The sequence below is a fragment of the Meleagris gallopavo genome, chromosome 1 (genome assembly GCF_905368555.1).
Source record: "Meleagris gallopavo chromosome 1, MGAL_WU_HG_1.1, whole genome shotgun sequence".
Classification (NCBI taxonomy): domain Eukaryota; kingdom Metazoa; phylum Chordata; class Aves; order Galliformes; family Phasianidae; genus Meleagris; species Meleagris gallopavo.
The window spans coordinates 152,089,185-152,107,505 of NC_139404.1; the positions used below are offsets into that span (position 1 = coordinate 152,089,185).

Below are 18,321 nucleotides of genomic sequence, written 5' to 3' on the forward strand. Positions count from 1 at the left end.
TGAATAAATGAGGGTGGAAAACTGGCTTCCTCAGATATAGAAAAAGCTCAAGGTACTTAATGATTGCTTTGCCTTGGTCTTCACTGGCGGTCAGGCTCCTCCCCATGTCTGCCAGGACCCTGAAGCCCTAGGTGTGGGTGAGAGGAACAAATTCTGTCCCAGTGTAACAGTTGATTAAATCCAAGTCCTCTTCATGAAACTGAATGTATATAGGTCTATGCAGCTGTATGATATCCATCCCAGGGTTCTGAGAAAAATGGCTGATGTGGTTGCCGATGCTCTCCATCATATTTGGAAAACCATGGCTGTCGGTGAGATCTCCGTTGACTGGAAAAAGGGAAATGTTACTCACATTTTTAAGAAAGGGAGAAAGGATGACCCAGAGAACTACAGGCCGGTGAGCCTCACCTTTGTGCCTGAAAAGATCATGGAGCAGATTCTCCTCGTTACCATGTCTAGGCACATACAAGATGAAGAGGTGATCCAATTCAGCCTTGGTGAAGCATGACTTCACCAAGGGCAGATCATGCCTGACCAGTCCGTGGCCTTCTATGATGGAGTAATAGCATTGATAGATGGGGGAAGGGCAATGGATGTCAACTACCTGGACTTCTGCAAAGCCTTTTACATGGTTCCTCACCACATCCTTCTCTCTAAAGTGGAGAGGTATGGATTTGAAGGATGGTTGGTTCTATGGATGAGGAATTGGTTGGCTGGATGCTGCCAAAGGGTTGTGATCAATGATTCCATGTCAGGGTGGAGGCCAGTCACAAGCGGTGTCCATCTTAGGACCGGTACTCTTCAACATCTTCATCAATGACACAGACAATGGCTTCGAGTGCACCCTCAGCAAGTTTGCGGTGCAGTTGATACACTGGAAGGAAGGGAAGCCATCCAGAGTGACCTGGACAGTCTGGAGAAGTGGGCCCATAAAAACCTAATGAAGTTCAATAACGCTAAGTGCAGGGTGCTGCACTTGGGTTAGAGCAATCCCAGGTATTTATACAGACTAAGGGAAGAGCAGCCCTGTGGAGAAGGACTTGGGGGTCCTGGTGGGTGAGAAGCTGGATGTAAGCCAGCAGTGTGCGCTTGCAGCCCAGAAGGCCAACTGCATTCTGGGCTACATTAAAAGAGGAGTGGCCAACAGGGAGAGGGAGGTGATTGTCCCCCTCTACTCAGCTCTTGTGAGGCTCCATATGGAGTACTCCATCCAGACTGAGCACAAGAAATACGCAGAGCTCTTGGAGCAGCTCCAGAGGAGGGCCACTAAGATGATCAGAGGGCTGGAGCACCTCTCCTATGAGGAAAGGCTGATGGAACCTGGATTGTTCAGATCGGAGAAGGCTCCAGGGAGACCTTATTGTGGACTTCCAGTACTTGAAAGGAGCATACCAACTGGAGGGGGAATGACTGCTTACATGGCTGGATAGTCATAGGACAAGGAGAAATGGTTTTAAACTGAGATGAGGAGGTTTAGGTTATATATTAGGATGATGTTTTTCACTCAGATGGTGGTGACATAATGGAACAGGTTGTCCAGAGAGGTTGTGGATGTCCCATCCCTGGATGCATTCAAAACAAGGCTGGATGTGGCTTTGAGAAGCCTGGTTTCTGCCAAATGTTTCTCCCAATGCTTAAAAGTTCTGCCACCCTTTGCTTTCAACCCATTGTAGCGTTCGATCTTACCAGAAGCTGGTGCTTCTGGTAAGAAGATATGATATGATAAACCCACTCAATGACATGTCCTTTGGCTGAAATATCTACAAGTGAACTTTTGAAATGAGTCCCATTCTCATGAGTCAATTCTTTCTGGGGTGCCACATTGTCACAGGACTTGCTTCTCCAAACCTAATATGGTGTTTCGGGTGGTAGCATGGAGTACTGCAATACGTTTCAGGCCACCCAGTGGTTGCTTCCACCATAGTAAGTACATAATACTTACCATTGCGAGATTGTGGCAAGGTGATACAATCATCTTGCCACGCCTCCCCATACTTATACTTTTGCCATTGCCCTTCCCCCCAGGGAGGTTTCATCCTCTTGGCTTGTTTAATTATGGCACATGTGTCACGGTCATGGATAATCTGTGCAATAGAGTCCATAGTTCAGTCCACCCCTCTGCCTCTAGCACACTTGTATGTCGTATCTCTTCCTCGATGGCCTGAGGTCTCATGGGCCCATCGAACTAAAAATAACTCTCCCTTGTTCTGCCAGTTGAGCCACATCCATTTTGGTGGCTTGATCTACTTGATAGTTATTTTGCTGTTCTTCAGTAGCCCTACTCTTGGGCACATGAGCATCTACATGATGCACCTTTATAAACCATATATTTTGTTCAGGTAACAATGTTTTTCCACAGTTCAGCAGCCCAAATAGATTTACCCCTCCGTTGCCAGTTGTTTTGTTCCCACTTGTAACCACCTCCACAAGGCATTTGCCACCATCCATGAGTCAGTATAAAGCACTGGCCACCTCTCCCGTTCAGCAACATCTAAGACCAGTTGGACTGCCTTTACCTCTGCCAACTGATTTGATTCTCCTTGTCCTTCAGTGGCCCCTGCAACTCGTCATGCTGGGCTCCACACAGCAGCTTTCCATCTGCGATGCTTCCCTACAATATGACATGATCCATCTGTGAACAGGGCATATTTTTTTTTTCATTTTCTCATAGTTCATTGTATGGTGGGGCCTCTTTTGCATGCAATACCTCTTCTGCTAGTGATGTTCCAAACCAGAACACTCAGAAAAGATTGTGTCTCTTTCTTGCTAGTGGGTGGAGACAGCTGTGATCTTGTCGCTCTTATCTCCTGGGATGTGATGATGCCATCTTGCCCCACTCCTGGGAACTGAATTTCTTGGGCAGGTCCTTTCACTGTGTTTCGCTTAATAGCAAAACCAGCATGCAGAAGAATTTGGATTATTTGCTCTCCTTTCTTAAAAACTTCCTCTGCTGTATTGTCCCACACAGCAATGTCATCAATTGCAGGTGCTCGGGAGCACCGCCCTGTTGCAAGGTGGTTTGGATCAACGCATGGCAAATGGTCAGGCTGTGTTTCCACCCCTGGGACAAATGGTTCCAGGTGTACTGAACGTCCCTCCAGGTAAAAGCAAACTATGGCCTGCATTCTGTGGCCAAAGGAATGGAAAAGAATGCACTGGCAATGTCAATGTGGCATACCATTTGGCTGCTTCCAACTCCAGTTCGTACCGGAATTCTAACATATCTTGCACAGCAGCACTCAGTGGGAGTGTGACTTCATTCAGGCCGTGGCAGTCTACCTCCAGCCTCCATTCTCCACTGGCTTTATGCACTGGCCACATGGGGCTGTTAAAAGGCGAGTGAGTTTTGCTGATCACTCCCTGACTCTCTAGCTGACAAATCAGCTTATGAATGGGGAGCAAGGAATCCCTATTGGTGTGGTACTGCTGTCTGTGTACTGTTTTAGTAGCGATGGGTACCTGCTGTCCTTTTACCTGTAGTAACCTCAAAATAGACAAATCTTCTGACTGGCCAGACAAATCAGACAGCTGCTTAATGCTGTCTTTATTTACAGCAGCTATGCCAAATGCCCATTGGTAACCCTTGAGATCCCTGAAATTCCCCCTTCTGAGATAATCTATACTGAGTATGCATGGAGCCCCCTGTCCAGTCACTATAGGATGCTTCTGCTAGTCTTTACCAGTGAGGCTTATTTCTGCCTCCAACACAGACAACTCTTGAGAGCCCCCAGTCACTCCAGAAATATAAATCAATTCTGTCCCTTTATAACTCGAGGGCTTCAGAGTGCACTGGGCACCGGTGTTCACCAGTGCCTAATATTCCCGTGGTTCTGACATGCCAGGCCATTGAATCCACACAGTCCAATACACTCTATTATCCTTTCAACCCCTGACTGGGGGCAGGGCCCCTCTATTGGTTACCAACTTCAGTGGTGCTTGATCTGCTTTGTAATTCTCTCACCCATGCTCGTAGTGCAGGAGTGGATTTGTCGTACCACTTCTTCATGTCCTCTCCATGCTCACAGAAGTAGCTCCACAGAGCAGCACGCAACATAGATTTACTGTAGTCATTTGCTCGAGCAGGGAGGTGTTTGCCTTTGATAGCTAATATTTTAATCAGTTTGATCAGCTCCTTCAGCAGATTCTTTTGATCATCCTGGTCTTCATTGGGTGTTCCTGATACTGCCATGTATTCATCGTGTTTAATCACTAGGAACAGTTCCTCCAGCATGCCGTCCTGTTTTTTCTCCATTTTATCTAGTCTTTCTGTCATTTGGGAGATGGCTGAGATGGAAGCATAGGATGGCGGTAATTTTTGTTCAAAGTTTTGAAGGTAAGAATCAGTTCAAAAACTGGGGGGGTCTTCTGTTTAGGTCCTCGTATTTATCAAATGTTACTATCAGTGTACTGGCATACCTTTCTGGTGCTGTTCTTGTGAGCTTCTGCCATATCAGGTGTACTCCTCAGTCTCTCAGGATCATGGCCCTGGCATGGATCATTATGAATAAACGTGGGAACATACAGTGTTTCCACCATGGCTGTTTCTCTCAAATATTGGTTGCCTTTCTCAACAGTATTCCATTCTCTCATCTCAGGCTCCAGATCATCTTTGAAGGGATGTCTTCACAGCTAATATCCTTGCACATATGCCAGAAGGTGGCAACTCCATTCAGATATCTACTAATCCCTTTATCAATAGCTGAGTCTCAGGCAATGTTCCCTAGTTGGTGAGCTTTGTTACCATCTATGGACATGCTATTGGCTCTGTTGTCCCAGCACCGAAGCAACCAGGTGAAAGAGTTTCATTCAGGTGCCATATAAACTTCTTTCTCGAGCCTTGGATTTCAGTCATTTTCAGGGGTCGACTAGTAGTGTTAACTGTGATTTGCTCCTCCCCACTTTCTTCTCCATGTCTCTTACTTTTCTCAGTTGCCTTTCTCGGTGATGGTGGTTTTGAGGAGGGCCTCATCTGGATCTTCCTCTACTTCCTCCGCTTCTTTTTCTTTCCGTTCTAGATGAGAGGATGCCCATTTCCATTTCTGGCCTTCCACAGGGGCAACTGACATTGATACTGGTGCTTCCTGTGATCGATTGGATTTGACTTGGAGGTTTCCTCCTTTGGTTTGGATCTCAATTTGGAAACTCTCTTCCTCCAGAATAGTATTATATAGAGCGCAGTAAGCACAAGCCAAGCCCCAAATAAGCCGTTCCTCTTCAGATCTTTCTGAGCCATCCCTTACTCAAATACTCGTTTAGTTTCTCAGGATCCCACAGGCATTCAAGAGTAAAATCCATGACACCAGGGGTCTCCACGCTTCTAATCTCTTTCCTAAATCTCTCCGTATCCCCTGCCATTCAACATTTGTCTGGTTTTGGGAAAAGTTTCCTCCACGTAATGTAAAATACTATTGCAGAGAAGACATTCAGAGAGACTGACAGCACACTACCTAAGCTGGCACCCTGAACATGCATAAGGAACTGGGAAGAGCACCTGGAAAGCAGTCCAAACATCATATTATCTATCAAATAAGCCAGGATGAATAGGAAGTAGGCAGGTATCTCCATCAGTGCCCTTAATTGGCTATACATATATGCCACTCCGACACTGAACATGATGAAAGTAAAAAGAAACTAATATATTCCAAGGAACATAACGGTCCTTAGTCCTCTATACAATGCTCTTAAAATGAAGCAGATGTCCATAGCTGCCCGCATTCTCCACCAATAATTGTCACGGAGTTATCTCTAGATCTGAGTCCATGACAGGGGCACAAACCCAGAAAGAGACAAAAGAGAGAGGGGGAAAAAAAAAATCTACCCCACCTTTTGCAGCGCAGCCAGCCCCGGGCAGGCCATGCACTCCAGGAGAGGGGAAGGTTAGGGAGATGGTAGATGGGTCTAAAAAATACAACAGCAATGATCTGAGGAGGAACAGTAATTTACTAAATCCAACAGAATCAAACAAACTGAGACAGAAAAGTGTCCAAAATACGAGGCAATAGAGGTGTATTCTTATGCTAGTAGACTGCAGGGGAAGTAAGTGCTTTTTCTCCAAACAAAGAAAGCAAACAAAGAGAGCTCGAGTCATTGAGAGAGAGCTGCTGGTGTCCTGCCAGGAGCTCCACCTTTCTTCCTCCACGCGCCAAGTCCTCTGGGAATGCTGCTCGTCACCTCCTCTCCAAGAACCCAAAATGCCCAAAAAAGCAGTCCATGGAATCAAAACATTAACTCTTTAACACCCATTATTTTACATGATGTTCTGATGTGGAATACCGACAAAAAAAATCACAAAAACACAACACTGGTGTTGGTGACCCTGCCCAAAGCAGGGGGGTTTAAATTAGATGATCTTTGAGGCCCTTTTCAACCCAGGCCATTCTATTTTATGATTAGCAGACTTACCCTGTCAACCACAGCTCATGACCTCACTGTTCTCACATTAGCTCTGATGCTCCTGCTGTTACATGATAATTCACCAAATTGCTTTTAGTTCCTTTTAATAGAATGCCAAGGTTCTCCCTTCTTATGCTTTGAATCAAATCACTGTATTTGTGTGCTCTCCTCTTGAGCTGCAGCAGGCCATTCACTCACCTTGAGCCTAGTGAAACTGCATTTTGCTTCCTATATTGCTGATTAATCACTGTGCAGTAATTATGTCCCATTCTGTAAGCAGCTTAAAAAAAAAAATAAAGCAACGAGTGTTCCCTTGGAACTGGTTGTGTTGCTACAGATGTACTCCTGTTTATAAGCATCTCACACAGGCATTCTGAAAAAGTAAAAGTAATTGCCACGCCACTCCAGCCCCAGCCAGGAACCAAACTCTGCTACTACTGCAAGGCTTCAAAGATGCATTGTAACAGACTCTTTGCCTTCTATCTGTGATACAAAACTGTCACTCAAATTCAGGGAAGAGACATCTGTATTTTGCTGACTATGCAGGTGAAGGAAGCAAAGTGGTGACAAGATACCCCCCACACACAATCTAACACACTTGCTGCCTCTTCCCACCTCACCAAACCTCTCCTTCATGAAATGTGTAACAGCTCATAGGCTCCAGTCATAGAAACCAAACAAACGCAGTAAGGCACATACTGAGGGAAGCAGACACTCAAGCCAGCCCCAGCACACAGCAGAATTGGTTGCACCGGAAGATCCTTGTACAGCTCGTGTCCCACATCCAGTGGCAGCCAGGTGCCAGCTGTTGCCATGTGTGGGAGCTGCCTCTTGCTCAGCCTCTAGCTCTGTAAGTAAGGTCTGTGCTGGAGCCACATCAGCTTGCCCTTAGGAGCTGGTGTTTGTAGTTGTACAGAGCTGTCAGTCAGAGATCCCTGCTATTCAACTTGCAAGAAGACAGATTCTTTTCTGTGGCCTAGCAAAACTTGCCCAGAACAAGTTCAATTAAAAGCGTTTCATGTCAGAGGAGTGCTCCAAAATCCTCAGGCATTTTCTGGCAAAAGCACAGTTTAGTTCTGCTGTCAGCAATTAAACACCAGAAGATGTTTTGTTTCCAACAGGCAAAGGAACCTCCTCATAAACAACTTTGAGATAAGGGAACTTCATAGGTAAAAACCAGTATTCCAAGTTGTAAAAGAGATAAAACTGATGATTCAAGATGACACGATCAATTATTTTTAAGAGATCCACAAAAAACTCTCTGACTGTCTTGTGAGGTTTGAAGGGATAGTAGAAGTCTCTTATAGCTGCTGCCAGCGTCTTGTTTCCTAGAGGTCCAAAAATTGATGTTTCGTTTCCCAAATAAATAGGTTCTCCACTGAATAATATTATGCTGGTGTAGTTTGTTTGGATCTTATTGAACGTAGCTCCCAGGTCAGCCAGCTTCTGATATGTTCTCAGTATGAATTTAGAGCATTCATAAGAGTCAAACCATACAACTGATTTTTTTTCGGGACTTGCTTGAACTGTCCAGGTCTCATAGTAAATGCCTGTCTCATTGTCGTACTTCACCCATTTTGCCATTTCATTAAACATGGTTCCTGTAAGAGATGGAAATAAGTATTATAGAGACAAGGGAACAAATATACGGCTCAAAATGTTCTCTCTCCAGGTTCACCTCCCTTCTCTGCAAAAGTTTACCTATCACATTACCTATCCGCAGAGATGCAAGGTACACATTGGAGGGAGAATTCATACTCATTGAATAAACTAAAAGTAACTTGTTATCCGTAAATGTAAGTTGCCCAAATGGCTTTTTTTTTTTTTTTTTGTTTGCCATGTCTGTCACGGAGTTATCTCTAGATCTGAGTCTGTGACAGTGGCACAAAATCAGAAAGAGACAAAAGAGAGAGAACCAGAACATTAACTCTTTAACTCCCACTGTGTTACATGATACTCTGTTGTGGAATACCGACAACAAAGAAACACAAAATCATAACATTCCATCCCTTATTCTACATCACTACACCATGCTTAACATATATCTATGTATACAAACAAAACTGTAATTAACATGCATTACATATGCACATATCTATATACATATATATACACATGGAATCATTGACTGCACTCCCCCAACATCAAATTCCCTTGTGGTACACATTGAACATCAACATTTTTCTCCATCACCCACCAAGTGGACCCAGGTCCCTATGCAAAAACAGTTCCAAGGAGAGGTTTGCCCTTTCCAGAAGCTGGAAGGACCCAAACCATTTCTCCCAACATGCTTTTAATGTGTACCACAGAGACCTTATCTCCTTTGAGAGTATGTAGGGAGTTGAATTGTGTAGGACCGTCACGATTGATCAATCCTCTAGTATTGACCAACCAGGTGGCTTCTGCCAAATGTTTCTACCAATGCTTAAATGTTCTGCCACCCTTTGCTTTCAACATGGTTTTTAACAATCCGCTGTAGCATTCAATCTTACCAGAAGCTGGTGCATCATAGGGAATATGAAAAATCCACTCAATGCCATGTTCTTTGGCTGAAATATCCACGAGTTACCAGTTATCAGTGCCCTTAATTGGCTATACATATATGCCACTCCGACACTGAACATGATGAAAGTAAAAAGAAACTAATATATTCCAAGGAACATAACGGTCCTTAGTCCTCTATACAATGCTCTTAAAATGAAGCAGATGTCCATAGCTGCCCGCATTCTCCACCAATAATTGTCACTGAGTTATCTCTAGATCTGAGTCCATGACAGGGGCACAAACCCAGAAAGAGACAAAAGAGAGAGGGGGAAAAAAAAAATCTACCCCACCTTTTGCAGCACAGCCAGCCCCGGGCAGGTCTTGCGCTCCAGGAGAGGGGGAAAGGGGGAAGGGTAGAGAGATAGCAGACGAGTCCAAAAAAAAACCCAAACAAACAAAAAAACCAAAACCAAAAACAAACAAACAAACAAACAAACAAAAAAAACCAACAACGATCTGAGGAGGAACAGTAATTTACTAAATCCAACAGAATCAAACAAACTGAGAGAGAAAAGCGTGTCCAAAATACAAGGTAGTAGACGAGTAGTTTTATTTTATGCTAGTAGACTGCAGGGGAAGTAAGTGCTTTTTCTCCGTGGCAAACAAAGAGAGTTCAAGTCAGTGAGAGAGAACTGCTGGTGTCCTGCCAGGAGCTCCACCTTTCTTCCTCTGCACACCAGGTCCTTCGGGAATGTTTCTCTGCTCCTCACCTCCCCTCTGAGAACCCAAAATGCCCAAAAAAGCAGTCCACGAATCAAAACATTAATTCTTTAATACCCACTGTTTTACATGATGTCCTGATGTGACAAAAATCACAAAACCACAACACCTGTCCCTTGCTACTATGCCAGAACTTTCAAACTTTGGAGAAGTGACACTCATTATTGCATTTATCCATGCAGACAAACAGAGCAGGTAGTACTATCTTCAACATACGCTGACAATGTTCACCAGAGCAACAGGTGTTTCTGCCCTTCCTATTATTGCAACTTAATTCTGTAATTCGAGGCTAAGTTTTTCATGCTTCTTCACAAAAGAAGGCTAAGTAACCTCTGACTGGGATAGCTGACACTTCCTCAGCAATGTCAAACTAAGCCAAAATATAGAAGTGGTACATGAAGACCAGCAAACTTAAATACTTAGGTTATATATATGTATATTTGGAATACATAATTGAAATGTTCTGCTGAAGGGCCATTTCACAAATGAAAAGGAAAAAACATCTCTAACTCAGTTCATCTCTGCCATAGCACCCTATGGGTGATGAATTTGCCTCCTCAAAACAGATGTGAAGCACAGGGCTCATCTGTGTGTTTTCCCCAATATTCCTAGCCATACATTTCAGTTCAGCTCTTCCCTCAGTCACTGCACTGGGTACAGCTGTCTTTGACTCAGATCCAACTATCACCTCACATTCATAACACAGCCACATTTTTTTTATGCAATACATCAGAAGGCAGTCAGATGGAGGTTGCAATCCTGGGGCTGTTCTAAGCCACAATCTCTTGAGCTACAAGTGTCACTGCTGTGCAACTGTGCTTGGGCTAATGAGTAATCTGTGACTGTCACTAATGCTGCCCTACACACAACAGGGTCTCACATTTATTTAAAGTGGTATCTTTCCCAAGCTTCAAGGAGAGTGCTGCATGCTCCACACAATCCCCCAACACAAGCTGCATAGGTCTTGTTTCCAAACCCACTTTTCATTACAGAAGACATGCATGTCACACTTATCCCAAGGTAAGGCATGTATGCAGGCAAATATCACAGAGCAAAGACAGGTCTGCACTCTGTCTTCTCATGCTGCCCCTTTATAACTTGTTCCTCATACTTAAAGAGTTTTCGGGCTTCACAGTAAACATGACAATCATTCTGTTTAACTATCCACTACAATGGACTGCATTGTAGTTGTGCTTGCAGCTCCCTTTTATAATTCCTACCAGATTAGCTTCCCAGGGGGTATCCTGCAATGTACGTCACTGAACAGGATTTGCCTCTCCTAACAAGACCAAGATGGACTTAACATGAAGTTCTGGCTTTAACAACTTTAGCTAACCAAAAATATTACTGGTTCATGCCTGCTTCCCTGATAATGTGTTAGAAGATGCTCAGGCTGTCAGAAACTCAAACTTTAGATATCCCTGCCCTACCTCCACAAAAAAAGCATAACCCTATATAATATTGTCCTGGTCAACAGCATTAAAAAAAAAAAAAAAATCAAAATGCTTCACTGTGGCCTCTGACACTGCTGACCAACCATCCATTAGGGTTCTGAAGAGGAAAGAGGGCCCACGTGTCCCATGGATTGAAGTTCTCTCCCACAAGGTGAAATGCTTTTTGTCAGGTCAGATGGGTCATAATTCTGTCTGCCTGTGTTTGTACACATTCTGCCATGGCAACTTTCAGATTCCTAGTCAAATTCAGAGATGCCACTTTCCTATAAGCTTTGTGGACATGGAAAGCAAGACAGCCTAGGACAGTAACAATGCCTCCAGAGGCACCAGAGCCTCTCTTTTCTTAGCCATTAAATAATCCACACAGACAGAGAGCACTACAAATTCCACAAATGTATGAAATATTTATCTTAGTGTTTGCACAAAATAATCTAACCACATCAGGCATTGAAGCCTTTGGTCATGAGATACAAACTCACAAGAAAGCAGTTTCACTGCTTAAAGAGCCACCTAGAATTTCTTTGCTAAAGCAGTGAGAGAATATAGAGACTGCCCAACACACACCCGCTGTTATCAGACACTGAAGGCTACCTTGAACCACTTACTACACCACCTTTAGAAGTGAGTTGTTTTATTCAAGTCCTCAGGGAGCTCTGTTCACAACTCATTCACTGTATTACTACAGTCATCAACCAGATTTATTTAAATGACCTTTCCATTTTAGGATTTCAGTTTTCAGTATATACCAGGAAGTTATTCTGGTGATCATCCATGAATTTAGTGGAATAAATTCTGGTTTTGTTCTATGACGTCACAGAAAAGACCTTTTATTAGGGACATTAGCACAGCTTTTATGACACCAAATGGAGAATATGGAAATTGAGATGTGTATTTTTGACATCTATGAGTATTCTTAAATATGCTTTAATTACTTGTTTGGTAATGCACATTTTTTCACCAATTTTTCCATTCTCAGCAGTCATCCACTCCTTCACAATAGAGGGCTTTGTTTTGATGACAGCATGTGAAAACTCCATGACTTCTCTGTATAAGCTATTCTTCTATTTTTATAGTGAGGAGACTCAAGTGGTTTTGCACAGCAACTTCCAATGACACCCACTTAACAACACTTCAGAGCGTCCTGTTCAAAATGCAGCAGCCTCACATCCCTTTCTCTCATAAAAGAAGTGCAGAGATAGCATTGAAATCAGCAGAATCGGCCACTTATGCTACAAATAACCATAAATGAAAAGACACTTCTTAACCTGAAGACAAAGTTGACTGCATTTTATAATATTAGCACCATCCAAAGCATCTAAAATATACCTGATATTTTGGTCACGAGAACCAGAGTTCCGTTTTCCTTCCAGTGTGCATCATCTATTCCTTCATAAAAGCAAGCAGCTCCCTGGTTACACCAGAACGGTGCATCCATTCCAGGCCGGAGATGTGGAAACGTGCAGTTCCCAAGCTGGAAGAGCTCATACCACTCCATTGTGTAGTTTTTGCCAGTTAAACTGCTCTTGAAGCCCACAGCATCATGCATAATTTTCTGGAAAAGAACAAAAACTTTAACAGAAAGAAAAATAATTCTACAAAACTGCCAGCAGCTTGACCTGCACACCAGATCTGGTATTTGAGTGCTGTTGAGTAGCAGGGTGGGAAGAGGGGGAGTGGCTCCTATTCCCATTTTCAGTAGTTTTGATGCACAACATACTAGATGGTATCACGCACATACTTCTAACATGGAATCAGGCTGTCTCAGTGCTTGTTTATCTATACATCGTACATTCTGTAATCTGGAGGCAGACACTCAGTGGGACCTCAACATCAAAATCCACGCTTACTTTTGATGCTTACCTCACAAAGGAATCAAAGAAATAAGGAGCAAAACTGCATTACCAGCAACAGATCTTAGCAATGAAAGCCAAAAAACAACTGAGATATTTATTTTTAAAGCTGTACAGTAAATTCATAAATTCAATCTCAGTTTAACAAGTAAGGTGAAGACATTTGAAGCTATCTCTATTTTTGGTTCTGTGCTTTGTTTTGATGCCGCTGCTTTATGTCCATTAATATTTCTTACTAGGGATCAAGCTCTGAAACTTACTTATGCTAGTTACAGCTATAGATATTGTTGAAGTTGAGATGCTATCATATTTGTATGACTCCACATACACCTGAATTCTATAGTAATTATAATATCCAAGAAAGTGCACTGCTTCTGCAGTAAAGAAACTCAAATTGTAATGATGCGTGTATATGAAATACAGTGTGCAGCTTGGTAGTGGAACACACACCAACTGACAATGATGGTCATGCTCTTTTCTTTAGCTGAAATGAATCTTGTAACTCTTTCCAGAAACTTACTGTTCTTCTTATTGACCCTGGCTGTTAAATTTGTCTGAATCTCCTGCTACAGCTTTGCTAAACAAAAACATCACCTTACCAAATGTCCAAGTAGATCCCCATATTTAAATTCCCATACTGGAGCCTGTAATCGATACACTTCAACAATATCTTCTTCTTTCATAAACGGAATAGCAGAGCCAGTGGGACAGAAAGTGTAACGAGCTTGGCAGTAAGGATCAGTTTTTGGACGGAAATCAAAGCGCCTGTGTTGAGAAAGAGAAGCACAGACAGTAATAAGCACAGCTTCACTGCTGGAGTCATTCCTCTAACTTCCTAAGAGCCTATGTCAGAGGGCTCAGGTGTGTGGCACCTCCCAAAGCTAGATACTGTGATAAAGATGCTGTAATGCTTGGAGAGTACAAGTCTGTAACACTGCTGAGTGTTACAAGTCTTTCTTTCCCCATTTCCTTCAGATTCACTCTCTGTACCTCACCCACAGAAAGGTTCCCATATTCCTGTTAAGAAGGTGAAAGCTGGAAAGTAAACACACAGCCAGAAAACAGACTTACACTAGCCATACATTTAAGTCCTATTTCTAAAATACCTAAAGTTTTCATTTCCCCTCCCACTGCATCTGCACATGACAACAAGCAAGTTACAAAGCACTAAAACACTGCATTTCTGAGTGTCAGACTGAAAGGCCTGTACTGTGATTTTCACCATCCTGAGACCAAATCTTGCAAGTACTGAGCTTACTGGAAAATCTGGAAGACTCCTGACTGCAAAATCAACTCCTTAGGCACCAGCTGATGTAAATGTAGCTGTAGGAGTTATACTCAAGCTTTCAGAGCCTCAAATATTCAGTAGATTTTTTTACTCAGAGGGTGGTAAGGCACTGGAACAGGTTGGCCAGATTGCTGGTGGGTACCCTATCCCTAGAGGCATTCAAGGCCAGGCTGGATGAGGCCCCAGGCAGCCTCACCTGGTGGGCAGGAGCGCTGCCAACAGCAGAGTATTGGAACCAGGTAATCTTTAAGTCCCCTTACACTCCAAGCCCTTCTATGATGCTATGTATTTGACAGCAGTTAAACTGTGTAACATCTGCCTCTACGAACAGCAAACTCCTGAAAAATACACAATTGTAGGCTTCCTCCTGAAGGGGCTCATGCAAAGCCCTGTCCATTTCCTTCAGCTTAATGCAGTAATACACAGTCCCCTGCTTTCACCAGCAGCACTGGCCTTCTTCTGGAAGTAAGTGCTATGTAGCAGCAATCAGGATTTTATTTCATTCCACTTATCATGAAATGAATTTCGACAGTAAGCCAAGCCAAGCCAGCCTAATTTCTTCACAACGTTTTATTAAAACAGGAATTTCACTCAGGGGGTGGTGACACACTGGAACAGGTTGCCCAAGGAGGTTGTGGATGCCCCATCCCTGGAGGTATTCAAGGCCAGGCTGGATGTGGCTCTGGGCAGCCTGGTCTAGTGGTCGGCGACCCTGCATGTAGCAGCAGGGTTGAAACTCGATGATCATTGTGGTTCTTTTCAACCCAGTCCAATCTATGATTCTATGATATGATTCTATGAATTAAACAAACACTTTGGAACAAGAGCTCTCATTTCTACGGACAGAGGAAGGAAAAAGGCAGCTCTCTGGACAATCTATGATACCTGTTCTCTTGTGAGCTCACCGCACCAAGCACAGCAGTAGCAACAAATCATGTAAGCCTACTGTTATTAAAAACACGAATCTCTGCACAGCCTTTCTTAACTTAGTGAAAACCACCAGGCGCCCAGGAAAACACAGAAGTGCTTTCCAGCCCCGCCTCAGCCTCGGCCCCTGCCCCGCCCGTCACGCGCCGCAGGTCGGGAGGAGGGGCAGCCCCACAATGCTCCTGCGCCAACGCGGGCGGTTGGGAGCAGGGACGCGCGCCTCCCCCCCCCCCCTCAGCGTCACTCACCTGTAAGGCACCGGCCAACGCCGCTGCGGGGCGCGAGACCCGCCCGAGAGGCACTGCCCGCAGGCGGCCGCAAGCAGTAGCAGCAGCAGCAGCCATCGGTGGCGGCCGGTGACACTCATGGCGGCCCACGGGGCTCCGTGCCGTGCCGGGGGCGCTGGCGGCCGTCTGAGGCGGTGGCGGGGCCGAGGGAAGTTGGGCGGGAGGGGGCCGCCCCTGCGCCCGCCCACGAGGCCCGGGGCTGCCCGACAGGTCTCGGCCGTGTGCGGGAAGCGGCTGCGAAGGGATGGGCTGCAGAGCGTGGCGGGCCGCGGCTCTGCTACGTGTGGGATGCAGGGGAACGGCGTAAAGCCGCAGGGTTGACATTGTTCTCCTTCCTCGTGCTTTGGAAAAGCGTGTCTTGAATCGTTCTTTAAAACGTGACGCTGCGCTAGTGTGGGAATTGAATGTTTCTGCATTTGATATTAAAAAGAGCAGTTGGTTTGAAGAAGCAGAACATAATGCATTTGTATTCTGTAACTTATCCTTAGAAACAGTTGGTCTAAGAAGTAAAATATTACTGTATGTGTTAGCGGCATGTTTTAGAAACATTATTACTGAATTATGTGATTAATTCTTTTTTGCAAAACTGTAGTAGTTGTTAAATGTTCCAAACACTGCGAGTATAGTGTGTTAAGGATTAGAAAACATATTGTAGAGTTGTTCAATTAGGATAAGAAACTCCCAGCAAAAGAAAAACAGATTTAGCAAACATCAAAGAAGTTAGGGCCTCTACACAAGGCTGAACTGTCTCACTCCGTGAGAAGGTTGGGATGTGAGAAGGTTGGGATGTGACAGGCAGGCACCAAGATACTTCTCTGTCTTTCTCCCGAGCGTATCTTTGTGGAAAGAAGGACAAGCAGATAACCGCAAAATAATGATCAAGTGTGGAATAAGTTAATTAACTACAGATTTACACTTAGGCAGCAAAAATTTATGTTTGTCCAGTATTTCCATGTTTAGTGAAGCATCAAGAAGATTGTGAACCTAAAGTACTCAGCCAATGAGGATCTAGGGGAGAAAGAAATAAGCGTTGGGGAATAGGGAATAAAAGATGTAACTCTTCTCTGGGTGTGCTCCTGCTTGCAGGAGGCCCGCTATTGCAATTGCAAATAAAATCTGCTTTATCAGAGATGCTGTCCTAGAAAATTATTTGGATATTTCCAACACTAGGCTGTGGGCAGCGGTTGTGCTGGTGGGTTGTCACAGAACATAGGGGTTGGAAGGGAGCTCTGGAGATAATTGAGTCCAAATCCTTGCTAAATCTGGTTCCCTACAGTAGGAGAGTAGGAGAGAGTCCAGGTGGGTCTGGAATATCTCCATAGAAGGAGACTCCACAGCCTCTCTGGCGGCCTGTCCCAGAGCACAGTCACCCTCACCATAAAGATTTTCTTCATGTTGGCATGGAACTAATTATGTTCCAGCTTCTGCCCATTGCCCCTTGCCTTGTTGCTGGGCTTCACTGGAATAAACCTGGCCCTGTACACTTGTCCCCTACGCCTTAGATATTTATAAGCATTGATCAGATCCTCCCTCAGCCTTCTCCAGCTGAACAGCCCCAGGTCTCTTAGTCTTCCCTCATAAGAGAGATGCTCCTGGCCCCTAAACAACTCTCTGGTCCTCAAGGTGCTAAACTTTCTCTGTTCATAGTTCTTTTGGAATGAGTCCCAAATGTACCTGTGAAGGAAGACAGAGTATAAATGGAAATGAAGGAATATGCAGTAGAATACTCTTATGGAAAACTGCAGTGATGTGTGCTACTTAGCGTTTTACTCAGCTGCGTTTGGCTGCATTTGTATGTTTGTTATTTGTTCCCCCACTACCAAAGACAATTTTGCAATGACTGACTAAGAAAACATCACATGATTGAATGAGGATTTCAGTTTCTGGAGTTTTAGGCAACTATGCAGTTTTGTAATTTAGCTGAAGTAATTTTAGCAGGCTAGTGTGTGGTTTTAAATACTGCTTTGGTGCTATTTTATGAGGTGCATCGAATACCTGCCTTTAGAACTGGAATTTATCCAGAGGAACCTGAACCCGGCACCAAAGGGAAAGACAAGCTGGTTTTAACAATTTACAGGATAGGTATTATATAGGAGCTTATTCTCACATTTTTACAATGCTGAGATCAGTTTATCTCTAGCTAAGAGATACAGTGGCCAGCAGCATCTGTGCAGAAAACACAGCTTTTTTTCCCCCAAATTGGAGTTCAAACAGGCATTAGAGTCCAAGAAGCTGTTAGTGTGAGAGGTAGATTGTGTTTTGCAGTGACAATATCCAGTATTTCTGTATGTAGTGTAGGACAAGTTGTTTTTCACAAAGAAAACTGAACAGAGTAAAGCTGAGACTGGGCCATTCTGACTTAGGTAGAATTGGCACAGGCATTAGGTAATTATATAGGGTAAGGGAGAGTCTGGTACAGGACAGAACGAGTGCTAATTTTGAAAATATTGACCTCCTATTGCCATAAAAAGTACAGAACATACCTAAAAACAATGGGTTGGTAACAGACATTGTATGGAAATATACTGTAGCAACAGCATCGGAAGAATGTGAACCTGAGACACTCAACCAATGAGTGCAAGGGGAGGCACTGGACCCAGAGTTTATAATGGAATGGATTTCACTGATTAGGTGCACAATTTCTCCCTTGTCAGTAGGGGGAGTGCACCCATTATTGCAATAATGAATAAATTGCCCTTTACAGAGATCTTCGCCTGATTAGAAATTTTTATCTTGAGCGTGTTTCACACATTAAGTAGCTAGTATCTGCAGTGGGAGTGCTGGTTAGTGCTGTTCACTGCAGACTTCTGACTGCAAGGAGTCAGAAATATCACTGCTCCTTTCATGTGAACTCCTCG

At 44.0% G+C, this 18,321-nt stretch overlaps 1 protein-coding gene across 1 annotated transcript; it reads right to left on the bottom strand.

Moving 5' to 3' along the window:
* Positions 1–5,922: 5,922 nt before the first annotated feature.
* On the bottom strand, positions 5,923–15,677 carry CLN5 (CLN5 lysosomal BMP synthase). The gene is made up of 4 exons (XM_085215714.1): positions 15,425–15,677; positions 13,561–13,726; positions 12,438–12,663; positions 5,923–7,994 (listed from the first exon to the last, which is right to left on the bottom strand). Exons 1-4 carry the CDS (start codon positions 15,541–15,543, stop codon positions 7,483–7,485), a joined length of 1,023 nt encoding a protein of 340 aa, XP_085071840.1. The 5' UTR covers positions 15,544–15,677; the 3' UTR covers positions 5,923–7,482.
* Positions 15,678–18,321: the final 2,644 nt, after the last annotated feature.

What these genes read in the sequence shown, in the direction of transcription:
- CLN5 (XM_085215714.1), bottom strand. Translation starts at nt 15,543, where the DNA reads ATGAGTGTCACCGGCCGCCACCGATGGCTGCTGCTGCTGCTACTGCTT. An exon ending in CGTTGGCCGGTGCCTTACAG is followed by an intron (nt 13,727 to 15,424) that starts GTGAGTGACGCT and finishes TTCTCAACACAG; the next exon opens with GCGCTTTGATTTCCGTCCAA. An exon ending in GGGATCTACTTGGACATTTG is followed by an intron (nt 12,664 to 13,560) that starts GTAAGGTGATGT and finishes GTTCTTTTCCAG; the next exon opens with AAAATTATGCATGATGCTGT.